Source organism: Podarcis bocagei (assembly GCF_964188305.1).
Source record: "Podarcis bocagei genome assembly, chromosome: 16".
NCBI lineage: Eukaryota > Metazoa > Chordata > Lepidosauria > Squamata > Lacertidae > Podarcis > Podarcis bocagei.
Genome location: NC_138142.1, coordinates 42,153,780 through 42,165,906, shown reverse-complemented (window position 1 = coordinate 42,165,906; position 12,127 = coordinate 42,153,780). Strand labels below are relative to the sequence as shown.

The window sequence follows — 12,127 nt, the reverse complement described above, 5'->3', positions numbered from 1 at the left end:
GAGAGAGTGGGGTTATTTCGTAGGGTTAGGGTTCCCGTGCCTCGCAGGGGAGCTGCACCGGTTGTGCTTCTGCCTGTCAAGGAATGAGATGTGCCGAGAAACACAAATGCAAAAAAGAGAGGGGGTATTTCGTAGGGTTAGGCTTCCCGTGCCTCTCAGGGGAGCTCTACCGGTTGTATCGCTGCCTGTTGAGGCAGCTGTCAGAGGAAGGAGAGCGGGCGGCCAGAACGGGACGTTGGTCGGATAACAGAATGGGAACGGGGTACCCCAAAGGTCATCTACTCCAACCCACCGGAATGCAGGCATCACAACTGGAAGAATCCCTGACAGATTCAACCTCTGCCTTCCCCCCCCCCCCGCCTGTTAATGCAACAATTAAAGGAAGATACCGCAGGGAAACGTGGCGCCCCCTGCAAATGTTTTGGTATGGAGGGTGGGGTGGTGGAGCTATACCGGTTGGATTCCTGCCTGCCCCTGTTAAAGTACCGAGTGGTTTGAGGAGAAGAGGGGATAACCCAAGTACTGTTGGGAGGAGAGGCGCTCCGGTTGCATTTCTGCCTGAGAGAGAAAGATGGGGAATTGGGGGTGGGAGAGACAGCCAAAGACCAGCTGGGGAGAAATAGTGGGGCTGGGGGATAGGAGCGGGAACTGCGTGCGCAGGGCGCTGTACCAGTTGCATTTCTGCCAGCTTTGCAACTTTTACGCATAAACAAGAGGAGGAGAATGGCAATCGCTGGGCAATTCTTTGTGAGGATGTGAGATCTGTATGCCTAGAAAACTGCTTTTGTTGTACTTCTGCCTGTCAAAGAAGGCGTTTAAGGAAGCAGACATCTTCAGGACACATCAGAAAATACTGCAAGGCAGGCGGCGTTTCATATACGGCTTCGGCCCAGTATACCTGAAGGAGCGTCTCCACCCCCATCGTTCTGCCCGGACACTGAGGTCCAGCGCCGAGGGCCTTCTGGCGGTTCCCTCATTGCGAGAAGCGAAGCTACAGGGAACCAGGCAGAGGGCCTTTTCGGTGGTGGCGCCCGCCCTGTGGAATGCCCTCCCATCGGATGTCAAGGTGATGGACAACTACCTGACATTCAGAAAACATCTTAAGGCGGCCCTGTTCAGGGAAGCTTTTAATGTATGATATTTTAGTGTTTTTTGGTTTCTGTGGAAGCCGCCCAGAGTGGCTGGGGAAACCCAGCCAGATGGGCGGGGTACAAATAATAAATTATTATTATTATTATTATTATTATTATTATTATTATTATTATTATTATTATTATTATATACCCAGACAACCGCACCAGTTGTATTTCTGCCTGTCCGGCAGTAGCTAAAACCACCACAGCCTCACCAGGAAAGAAAGAAATAAAAGGTTGCAGGTTTCTAGTGGAAAGTACGTTTTCAGGGTAGGGATGTCGAAGAACAGCACCAGTTGGATTTCTGCCTGCCGTGGGACATTTCAGTGAGCAAGAGACGAGAGTGTGGTCACTTTGGGAGAAATACGGGCTGGGGCTATGTGGCTTTCCTTCATTTTTTTCGCAAAATGATTCCTATCCGAAACTTTGCCCAAAAAATGTAATACGCTGCAATTCCTAAAAGAGATTGTTTTAACAAATGCCTATGAAAATACAGCCGCTCTGTTTATAAACGAGATATAATAGCAACCTGCACAATCCAATAGAGGGGGAGATTGTATATACCGGACTTAATGTCAGTATAAAAACTTTTACGAATAGGAAATCATTTTATTTATTTGTTTTGCAGACCTCATGCCACTTAATTTGCAGCGTGTAGTTTGGCAAATGCACGTTAAAACACTGATTACGTTTTTTAGGGGGACACACCACCTGTTGAGTTTCTGTCTGTTGTGCAAGCTATTACGCGGGTGTTAAACGCAAAAGAGCAGGCCTCGCTGGGACAGCTGGCAGGCCTGCTATTTAATGTTTGCATGCGGAGCGGGGTGAGCAGATAAAGCTCTTTGCCGTCCAACAGGTGGGGTAGCGCCGCCCGAGAGGCAGAAATACAGCTGGTAACGACTTTTCTTCCAAGTAGGTGTGATGCTAGTTGCAGGAAAAGCTTCACCTGTTTAATTATGGCCTTGATGCGCTGTTGGTAGGGATAGAGGCCTCATCGGGGCGGGGTGGCGGTGTTATATAAGAGGCAGGGAGGGGCCGAGGGTGGGGCGAGCTGGCTTCGTGGCCAGCAGAAATGCAACTGGTGATGTTGTTTAGGGGAAAGCTTCGCTGGTTTAATGGCAAAGGGTCAGAATAGGGAATGTGGCAGACTGAAATTCAACAGGTAATGCCCCCTTAGATTTTTTTGGTGTTGGATTACTGTTCAGTGCTTAAAGGCACAGACGTCTTATGAGAGAGGGAGTGGGGGGGGACCTTCCTTGCCAAGATAAAGGCGGTAGAGCAACAGGTGAGGTTTCTTCAAGTTTGGGAGAAGGATAAGAAGCTTCACCTGTTTAATGACAGCCCATAATTGTGCAGTTCTTCAGCATCTAAGCTTAAGAGCTGAGGCAGAGCAAGCGTTTGCAGGACAGACAAAAATCCAACTGGTGAGGTCTGCTTTCCAGCTAGGGTGACACCTTCTGATTCACCTGTTTAATTAAAACCTGTTGCCGCAGTTATTAAAAGCTTCAGACGCCGTGTAAGAGAGGGGCCGCTAACATAACCCTCTCCCTAAGAATAACAACAATAACTATGGAACACGTGGCACAAAACAAGCGCCACAAAGCAGACAGGAATGCAACAGGTGCTGTGCGTGCGTTTCCCCGACCCAAGGTGGTTAGGAAAGCTTCACCAGTTTAACGACAGCCAGTTTTCCAGTTGTTAAATATTAAAAAAAAACAACTTCAAGCGGCGGTTTGAGTGACGCAAGCAGAAAATTAATAGATTATTTTTTTTCCAAGGGGGGAGCATTAATCAGAGAGGGAACGCTCGACCGGTTTAATTGCTGCCTGTTGCACGAGGTGAAGGGAGCGAGTGTCTGGTTAAGCATAGGCGAAAAGTCTACGGGTGACAAATCTTTTCCAACGAGGAGGGAGGAGCATTAATCAGAGAGGGGACGCTTGACCAGTCTAATTGCTGCCTGTTGCACGGGGGACGAGAGTTTAGTTAAGCACAGGCAGGGGAGAAGAAAAAAATATATACGGGTGACGAATCTTTTCCAACGCGGCGCTAGCGAGTGGGGGAGGGGGAGCATTAATCAGGGCGGGTAAGCTTGACCAGACAAACTTCTGCCTGCTGCCCAGGCGGGAGGTGTTGGTTGGCGAGAGTTTGGTTAGGCAGAGAGGCAGAAAGCGCAGGGCCCGTCGCGCGATTTTCCAGCCGGGAGAGTGCCGCGGTCCGGGCGGGGAAGCTGAACCGGTTTAATTGCCGCCTGTTGCGCAGGCAGGCCGCGCGGGGAGGAGCCGGGCCGCGTCGGTGCGCCCCTGGCGGCCGCGCGCGGCCGGTGCAAGCGCGCCGCCGCCGGTTCGGAGCGCCACTGCTCTCCCCTGCTCCGCCGGAGCCGCGTCTGCCTCTAGCCAAGTCAGCCCAGCAGGGTCCTCCCGGAGCGCCGGCGGCTGCGCGCTCTTTCCGCGGCCGGAGCCAGCTGGAGAGGCGCAGGGCGGCGCAAACTCCGCGCCGGCTCCATGGACTTCAACGCCAGCCTCGGCAGCCCCGCGGGAGCCAAGCGGGGTAGAGAAGCCGCCGCCGCCGTCGCCAGAGGTAAGCGCGCAACGCTGCCCGCGAGTGCGCCCCTGTGCGCCCTGGTGCGTCCTGGAGACGCGCTCTGCCCCCCGCTGGGATCCAGGCGGTGGGGAGCAGAAGACCCCCAAAGGGAGGGGGCGCGGGGCTTTTTCCGGTGTTGGGATGGAGAGAAGGAAAGCTGTTTCTTTCCCCGATGGGAGGGACAAAAAGTGAAAAGGGGGTCGTCAAAGACGGAGAGGGGGGAGGCGGGGTGAACGCGAGGTGGATTCCGAGGCGAGGTAAGTTTGTCAAGTGGGTATCCAGTTCGGAAAAGTGGGTGGCTCAGGGAGGGGGGGGGTTGGCATTGGACACACCCACCCTCCGCGATCCAGAGGCAGGAGGGTTATTTGGGGAAAGGCATAGTTATTCCAGGGTGGGGGGTATCAAAAGAGAATTAAGTTGGGAGGGGGCTATTTGGGTGGGTGGAGAAAGGGGTGGTTGCGTCTCAGCGAGGGGCTTCAGTGACTAAGGTGAGGACGGCGATATCTGGCAGAAATAAGGGGGGGTCCGCAAAGTAGGGCTCTTTTCCCACCCTCTTTTAAGCAACCCTATTTAGAGAGTATCACTGTGGGGACTCAGCTTTCCCAAAAATTGGGGGGGGGCTAGCCAGAGGGGGTTTCTAACCCTTTTGCAATCACTTCGAGATCGTGGAGCACCAGTCCATGTCCTCTTGTGCTGCTGTCCCCCCCCCCCCCTAAAAAAAACCACTCCCCTTAAAATTTCCATGGTTTTCCACTATGCTTTGCAAAAATCAGATTTGTTCTGTTGCTTTTTCGGTGAGAGTGATTTGCAGTTATATTCCCCCCCAACCAAACCGGCGGTGGTTATTCTTTGCCTTCACCTCCTAGAGAATCTCACAAGTGCTGTGGATTATTTCCTCAATCTGTTGGGATCAGGCTGTGTCCAATGTGTGGGGGTGTTTTTTTGGGTGGGAGGGAATGTTATATTCTCTCTTCCAGCGCTTTTTGTTTTCCGGGGGAACTCACCGGAACTCAGTTCCAGCCCCTCTCAGGTGTGTGGCATTGCCACTCCAAAAGAAGGAGGGAATTGTTTGTGGTGAATTCCGGCACCTCTTCTTTTAAAGAAAATAGCACTGCCCTCTTCCCTCTGTATCAGGCAATAAAGACATCGGATAGGGCTGTGTGATCTGGCATCCTGTTCCAAACAGTGGGCAAAAATGCCCCTCAGGACCCAGGAGTGTGGATAGACTGCTGCTGGACCTGGAGGTTCCATCCGAGCCTCAGAGGACAACCACCAGATTCCCCGCTTGGGCTTCCTCAAAACTGGGATTGAGAGTCAAATGTGGCTCCAACAGGGGAGGCTGATCATAGGTGTCATGGCCAGTAGCCCCTGATAGCCCCCGCCCCTGTGAGACGCGAGTGATTGCATTGTTTACAAAAAAATAATAATACAGTATTCTGTCCCACATCTTCCCTTGCAAAATGACCTATTGGCCATTGGAACCACCTCTCCAAAATAAGGAGAAGCCACGTTTATGCCTCAATGTCTTTTATTGCTTCCTCCCTTCTCCTCCTCCTCTATTTTTGTGGGATTTCAGTTTTGGCATGCTCAGTTTACTGCACAGAAAAGTCTCTTGGGAGTGGGGCCCATTTCGCAGAGAGGAAAATTGAGGCAGCTCTGTGGGGCAGGTGCAAGCTCCTCTTTACCAGTGTGCGGGAACAGAACTGGGGTTAAAGCAGGTTAAGTGTGTTGGGGAATTGCTGTTCTTGGGGTTGGGGAAGGGGCTTCCCAGTTGTTTCAAAGTTGGGTGGCATGTGCAGAATGAAATTCCTGGTCCCCGGAAATTCAACTCGCTCTGCTACCTTTGACAGACAGGAAGACCTCTGTCCTGGCTACCATAGAACCAGCTCTGCAGCGACCCTTAGCTGTGATTACGCTCCCCCCTCCCCCAAAAATAAAACTTTGTTGATATCCATGAAAAGGATGCATTGACTGTATGAAGGCATCTCGTTTATTCTCATTTAAACCAGGCCTTTGTGCATAATTTAGGTGGACTAGAAGCTTAGTCCTGGACCTTGAGTACTGGCTCTGGACAGTCCTGAATTTGAGGGACCGATCCCACATTCCTTCGTTCTTTTGACACCATCTCCTGTTTCTTTCTCAAGAGAGAGAATCTTCACAAAGGCACATTCTCCCCAGATAAGGCCCCAAAGGAAAATTATCCGAAATGTGCTTGCAAACACCCTTTGCTATTAAGAAGGATAAAGGCATATAGTTCATTCTCCAGACGTTTGCTTTTTCAGGTGGAAGGTTGCAGGTTCAAATCCTGGCATCTCTAGGTGAGGTCAGGAACGTGCCCTGCCTGAAAACCAGGAAAACGGTCAGTGTAGACGAGGCTGAGCTGGGCGGACTAACAGTTTCACAGCATTCTGGGGTCAAAGGTGAGATTGGGACATTTCCCCTGCGCATTTTGACACCAACCCCCAAACCTTTTGGGATTATGTCTCTCTAGCCTGATCACCTGTTGAGGCACCTTCCTGGGGGCATGCCATACATTTGAAGCACATTTTCCTTCACCCCAAGAATCCTGGGAACTGTAGTTTTTGGGGGTGCTGGGAACTGAAGCTCTGTGAGGAGTAAGCTACAGTTCCCAGGTGCCTTTTATTGGGGGGGGGGGTTATAATCTATGGTGCGTACACAGGCAAGGGAGGCCTAGGCTGAAATCCTGGTAGGATTAATTATTCTAAGGCCCAGATTGCCACCCCTTCACTGCGATTTTTTCTACCCTCTCTTTTTATTTTTATTTTTTTGTCCCCTTTGGGGTTGTTGACAAAACCCTCCTCCCATCTGAGAGAGAGAGAGAGAGAGAGAGCCCCAATTAAGTCATTTGCATGGTGGTTACGGCACAGCGGCAATCTCGAGTCCTTTGCTCTCTCCGGCAGAGAGAGGAAAAGAGATCGTATCTCTCTCTCTCTCCGAGGCAGAGAGAGAGAGAGATGAGTTGTGAACGCGGCTTGGCCAGTTTCAGAGCGAAGCTGGGTTTCGTTCCGCAGCGTCTTCTGCCTCCCTAATGAACACCTTCACTCTCCTGTTAAAGCCATCTCCTGCCACCCCAGAGGAGACTCCCTTTCTCCATGTCTCTTGGGACTGAGGTGGCCCAGAACCCTTTGGGTTCCCTGGTACAGAGGGTGCACCTGGCCTCCTCCTCCTCTTCCTCTTCTTCTTCTTCTTCCTCTTCCTCTCCCCCCCAACTGCTCCTCAGCCGTGACCTCCAAGAACCAGCGCTGCTCTCATCTCGCCAAAATCTTTTTCAACCTCTCCCCGCAAGAATACTTTCAAAGTTTTCAGCTCAACATCTGGCTTCCGTTTTCACTCTGCAAATTTGACATGTTTTGTCTCCAGGAGTTTTTTTGGGGGGGCGTTGTTAGAGGAGAGGGGCTTTTTCTGCTTTTAAAAAATTTATTTAAATATATATTACTTTGCTTTTCAATGTTCCTGGGCACTCCACGAAGAACCCTCTCCGCTTAGGGCAGAGGCTGAAATTTGCATCTCCCTGTGTGTGAATCAGCATATGCAAATTGGGGTGCAGGTTTATTACTTCATTTATTTAATGGAAACACTTGTGTGCTGTAAAAAAAAAATTGAGGCAGTTCGTGGGAATAAAAACATATTCAGGCAACCAAACGGCGGGTCGGACTACATGGCCTCCAGGAGTCCCTTCCAGCCCTACAATTCTTTGATTCTATTTTTCTATTTAAAAATGTTTAAACATTTGTTTCACAGAGTGAAGCCCTTGAGACTTGAAAAAGCCACAAGTATGTAGTCCGTCCCTGCCGGCCTCCTTATTCTAGCTCCTTTATTTATTTGGTTTTTCTTCCAGAGGTTGAGTTCCTCATATCAGAGCTTCCTGAATAGCAGGCTGTTTACTATCCCGTGCATTTAAAGCCTGCAACCTTCCCCCCCCCCAACACAAGAATCCTGGGAACTATAGTTTTACCGGCTCACCAAACTACAATTCCCAGCACCCTCTGCAAACTACACTTCTTCCAGAGATTGTGTTCCTCATATCAGAGCTTCCTGAATAGCAGGCTGTTTTCTACCCTGTCCATTTAAAGCCTGCAACCTTCTCCCCCAACACAAGAATCCAGGGAAGTATAGTTTTACCGGCTCGTCAAACTACAATTCCCAGCACCCTCTGCAAACTACGCTTCCCATAAATCCTGGGGAGCTGTGCACTTTGAAGATGCGGTGAGCACCCAGCACAGAGTAGACCCATTTCAAATGAATGACCCATGTTAATCAGTTATTTCCCCTTTCCACTGATTTCTAATAGATTTGCAACTTTGACTCCATACTATAGTAGCCTGTTAGCCCAAATATTTTCCACAAAGTAGCCGGGTTGTTACTAAAATGTAGCCCTGCACCTCTGTAGTCTGATTTCTTCTCCCAGCTGACGGCTGCCAAATATTTACATCTGGATCTTGCGTCTTCCCCAAGTTTTTATTTCCTTGCAGAACTAGCAGATGAGCATCGTCTTGGGTTGTTTGCCTGGGTGGTCAGTTTGGGGTTTGAAAGCAGAATCCTACCATATTTTCCATCCTGGCTCCACAACCATGATGATTAGGAACATTGGGGGGGAGTGCTTGCATGTCATGTTGCTGGGATTTTTATTCCTAGTTAGGGTAGTGATGCCTAACAGTTAGAGCAGAGGTTTTTTGGCCAATTCTGGAAAGGACGTGTGTAGTCTGCAAATCTCAAAAGCTGAGGACTAGATTCCTTGGAAGTGTGTGCACTGTGGGACAGTGGAAGAGGCACTCCATGGCTTCAGGTAGCTGGCATGGCAGAGCTTCATGCAGCTGCGATGCTGTTCATTTAACTACAGTGCATCTGTTTCTCTCGTTGACTTGTTCAGGATTGTGAACATGTGTTTGTGTGTAGAGAGTGTTATCACAATGTCCCTTGAGCTCATCTTCTAACCCAGGCATCCCCAAACTCAGCCCTCCAGATGTTTTGGGACTACAACTCCCATCATCCCTGACCACTGGTTCTGTTAGCTAGGGATGATGGGAGTTGTAGTCCCAAAACATCTGGAGGGCCGAGTTTGGGGGTGCCTATTCTAACCCTAATACTCCCCTCTTTGCCAAAATCCTGAATTTGGTCCAGGGGTCAGCAAACTTTTTCAGCAGGGAGCCGGTCCACTGTCCCTCAGGCCTTGTGGGGGGCCAGACTATATTTTGAAAAAAATAATGAACGGATTCCTATGCCCCACAAATAACCCAGAGATGCATTTTAAATAAAAGGACACATTCTACTCATGTAAAAACATGCTGATTCCCGGACCGTCCACAGGCCGGATTTAGAAGGCGATTGGACCGGATCTGGCCCCTGGGCGTTAGTTTGCCTACCCATTATTTGGTCTGCTTGGAAGAAAAGCCAGGTGAACTCTGCATCTGCTCAGAGGCACTCTTTCCATCCTTATTAGATGCTCCCGGTGGGCTTCAAGACAAATTCTTTGGGCTCTGGTCCTGAGCTGGGTTGGAGCCGCCATCGAAAGCCCATTCCCCTCCCACCCGAAACAGAACACTGGGAACTGTAGTATATTCCCCCACCCATAGCTACAGTTCCCAGCACTGAGTATTCTTCCTTTGGATGTATGTATGGGAAACCATGCTTTTGATGTGCTTTGAATGTGCAGCGCGTACTTCGTCTGTGGTCACAGTGCCTCTGAGCATGTACAGAGCGGGGGACCTTTTCAAGCACATCGGTCTAGCAGCTGGGCCATATAGTGTTTAGGGAAGCTTTTAATGTTTGATGCATTACTGTATTTTAATATTTTGTTGGAAGCCGCCCATAGTGGCTGGGGAAGCCCAGCCAGATGGGCAGGGTATAAATTATTATTATTATTATTATTATTATTATTATTATTATTATTATTAGGCGGCTCTCCTCGTTTAATCCCCACAAGAGCCCTGTGAGGTACGACAACCTGAGAGCCAACCACTGTCGCCCAAGCCAGCTTCATCTGGCAGAGTGGGGATCCAAACCCTGGTCTCTCCCAGGTCCTAGTCCGCCACTCTAACCACTACACCACCGCTGCCTCTCCCCTAGTGCTATTCCCAGGAGACTCACTGAATGGGTCAACATACCTAACATTTCAGTGAATTTATTCTAAGTGGAATGTAGTTGGAAAGGAATGACTAAAGGTATCTAAGGACCCTCCGGAGACCTCGCAATTTTCCCGGCTGATTGGCGTCCCGGGAGTTGGACCCGGGTAAACCCTGTTCCCGCTCCCTTCTTGCAAGCAATTGCTTTTATTTTTAACCGCTTAGGATTTCAGCTAATATGTTAATGCGCGGGCAAGGGCTCTTTGCTGGGGGACCAGCTGATCTCCCTCAGACGTGATTCCTAAGCTGCTGATAATCTCTGCCCCACCTCCCAGCTGCAAAATCACCCCCCCCCAAACGGGCTGGCATGGCCCCCTTCGGTCAAGCCGGCCATCAGGTGGGTTTGCTGCATCCTTCAGGGTGGGGAGGGCACTTTCAAGAAACCGGCTGCCTTTCCCTTGCGAGAAACTTACATTTTCTCCCCTGGGTAGGTGGAGAGACTTTTGCTGCATAAAGCAAAACAGAAAAACCCTCTTTGTTTGAGCTTTGGGGCCTCGGCTCTAGGGAGATGAGGAATTTCAGTAGCTTCCCTGTACCCAGTTAGACCATTGGCTTATGTAGCTTAGCACTGCTTGCACTGACTGGCAGCAGTGATGCTCCTGGGTTTCAGAAAGGGGAAATCTTTCGCAGCCTGGCGACAGGGGTGCTCCAGTTCCTTCCGAAGAACCTGCGGTGGACATGAAGGGATGGATTTGACCCACCAGCCCCACCCAGAAGGGCCACTGGTCAGGGGTGCCCCACCCCTGATCTCTCCCCCCCCCAATAGTGAGGCGGCACATCTCCTTCGGAACTCCCTGCCACTTGACATTAAGTCGGCGTCATCACTGTTCCCTTTTAGACCCCTCATGGAAAACATCGCTGCTGTAACAGGCTTATATCCAGACATCTGATTTGGTTTACATTTGCGGGTTTTCGTTTTGCTTGCTTTTTAAATGATTTGTCATGCCTAATTGTTTTCTCCGTGTTTCTAGCAGTGGTTTAAATGTTATTTTTAATTTAAAAATCAATAAGCAGGTGCATTTGCCACCCAGGGCTCCTCTGGGAGCTGCGTTTGAATTCTAATCAAGGTAGACCTGTGGTACTAAATTAGTCGCGCCCGCAAACTGCCCTGAGCAGGGCTTACGTTGAATATGGACGCTGAATACAGTGGTACCTTGGTTCTCAAACGCCTGGTACTCAACCAACTTGGAACCCAAACACTGCAAACCCGGAAGTAAGTGTTCCGGTTTGTGAACCTTTTTTCGGAAGCAGAACGTGCTCGGTTTTGAGTGTTCAGCTTCTGATTTGAGTGCCACACTTGTGTTTGGAATGTTACGCTGAGGTCTGCCTGTTTTTGCTATTTATTTTGCGTTTTTGCGACTCTTTTTGTTTTGCTTTTGCGACTGTGTGGAACCCAGTTTAGCTGCTGATGGATTGATAGATTGTGTGCCTGCAGTACATTGTTTATTGCTTTCATTTTATGGATCAATGGTCTTGTTAGATAGTGAAATCCATGTTAAACTGCTATTTTAGGGGTTGTTTTTAAAAGCGTGGAACGGATTAATCCATTTTGCGTTCCTTTCTATGGGAAAGCGCGCCTTGGTTTTGGAACGCTTTGGTTTTGGAACGGACCTCCGGAACGGATTCAGTTTGAGAACCAAGGTACCACTGCAAAAGCATTTTAAAAAACGGTTTACTACTGACCGACAGAGGGTGGAGAATCTCAGGATTGGGGCCCCAAATGCACCCATCCGGTGCACTAGGTAGGGGGACGTAGCGAGCTGCATTTTACTGCTGTCGCACCTTGCTCAGCGTTACCAAGACAGGGTTGCCGGAGCTGTGGGAGCCTTTCCCAACCCTGCTGGCAGATTAAACCCGGGATCTGGTGCAGGTGAAGCCAGCACTCTCCCCCCTGAGCTGTATCCTTTCCCCATGGGAGGTGGGAGCCCAGCAACTTCCTGGAGGGGCCACAGATTCTCCGGAGAACGCACCTTCCTGGTGGAAAAGGAACACAAGGAGAGTTGGGGGAGAGAAACTCCAGGCCAATTCAAGAGCCGGAGTTAGCAGAGAGGGAGATACTCAGCAGTACCCCCAGGATCCTGGCTCGTGACTAGCTGAAAGCTTCACAGGAATTAAGGAGGTTGTGAAGACTTGGAGAGGTGATGGGAGCAGAAGAGCAGAGCAAAGTCCAGGGAGATGGCTAGGCCCCCACACACAAGCACCCAGCGGTTCATTCTCACCTGCCCAAGGGTGATGCTGATTTTGGAGGTGCAAAATTTAGCAGAGAGAGAA

The 12,127-nt window shown here is 50.0% G+C and overlaps 1 protein-coding gene across 3 annotated transcripts in view; it reads left to right on the top strand.

Annotated features, from left to right (window-relative positions):
• RORC (RAR related orphan receptor C) overlaps positions 1-12,127 on the top strand; it is a 204,518-nt gene that overhangs the window by 115,608 nt on the left and 76,783 nt on the right. The window contains exon 1 of one of the 3 annotated variants that reach the window (XM_081173639.1): positions 2,274-2,295. The exons of 1 other annotated variant lie outside the window; for it this stretch is intronic. Coding sequence is in view for 1 of the 2 variants with exons in the window: in XM_081173638.1 (XP_081029764.1) it covers positions 3,635-3,710 (76 nt within the window). In the remaining variant the exon portion in view is untranslated. Of the gene's footprint in view, positions 1-2,273; positions 2,296-3,522; positions 3,711-12,127 lie in introns of those variants that run through there. One more of the 3 variants, XM_081173638.1, reaches the window with a different exon arrangement.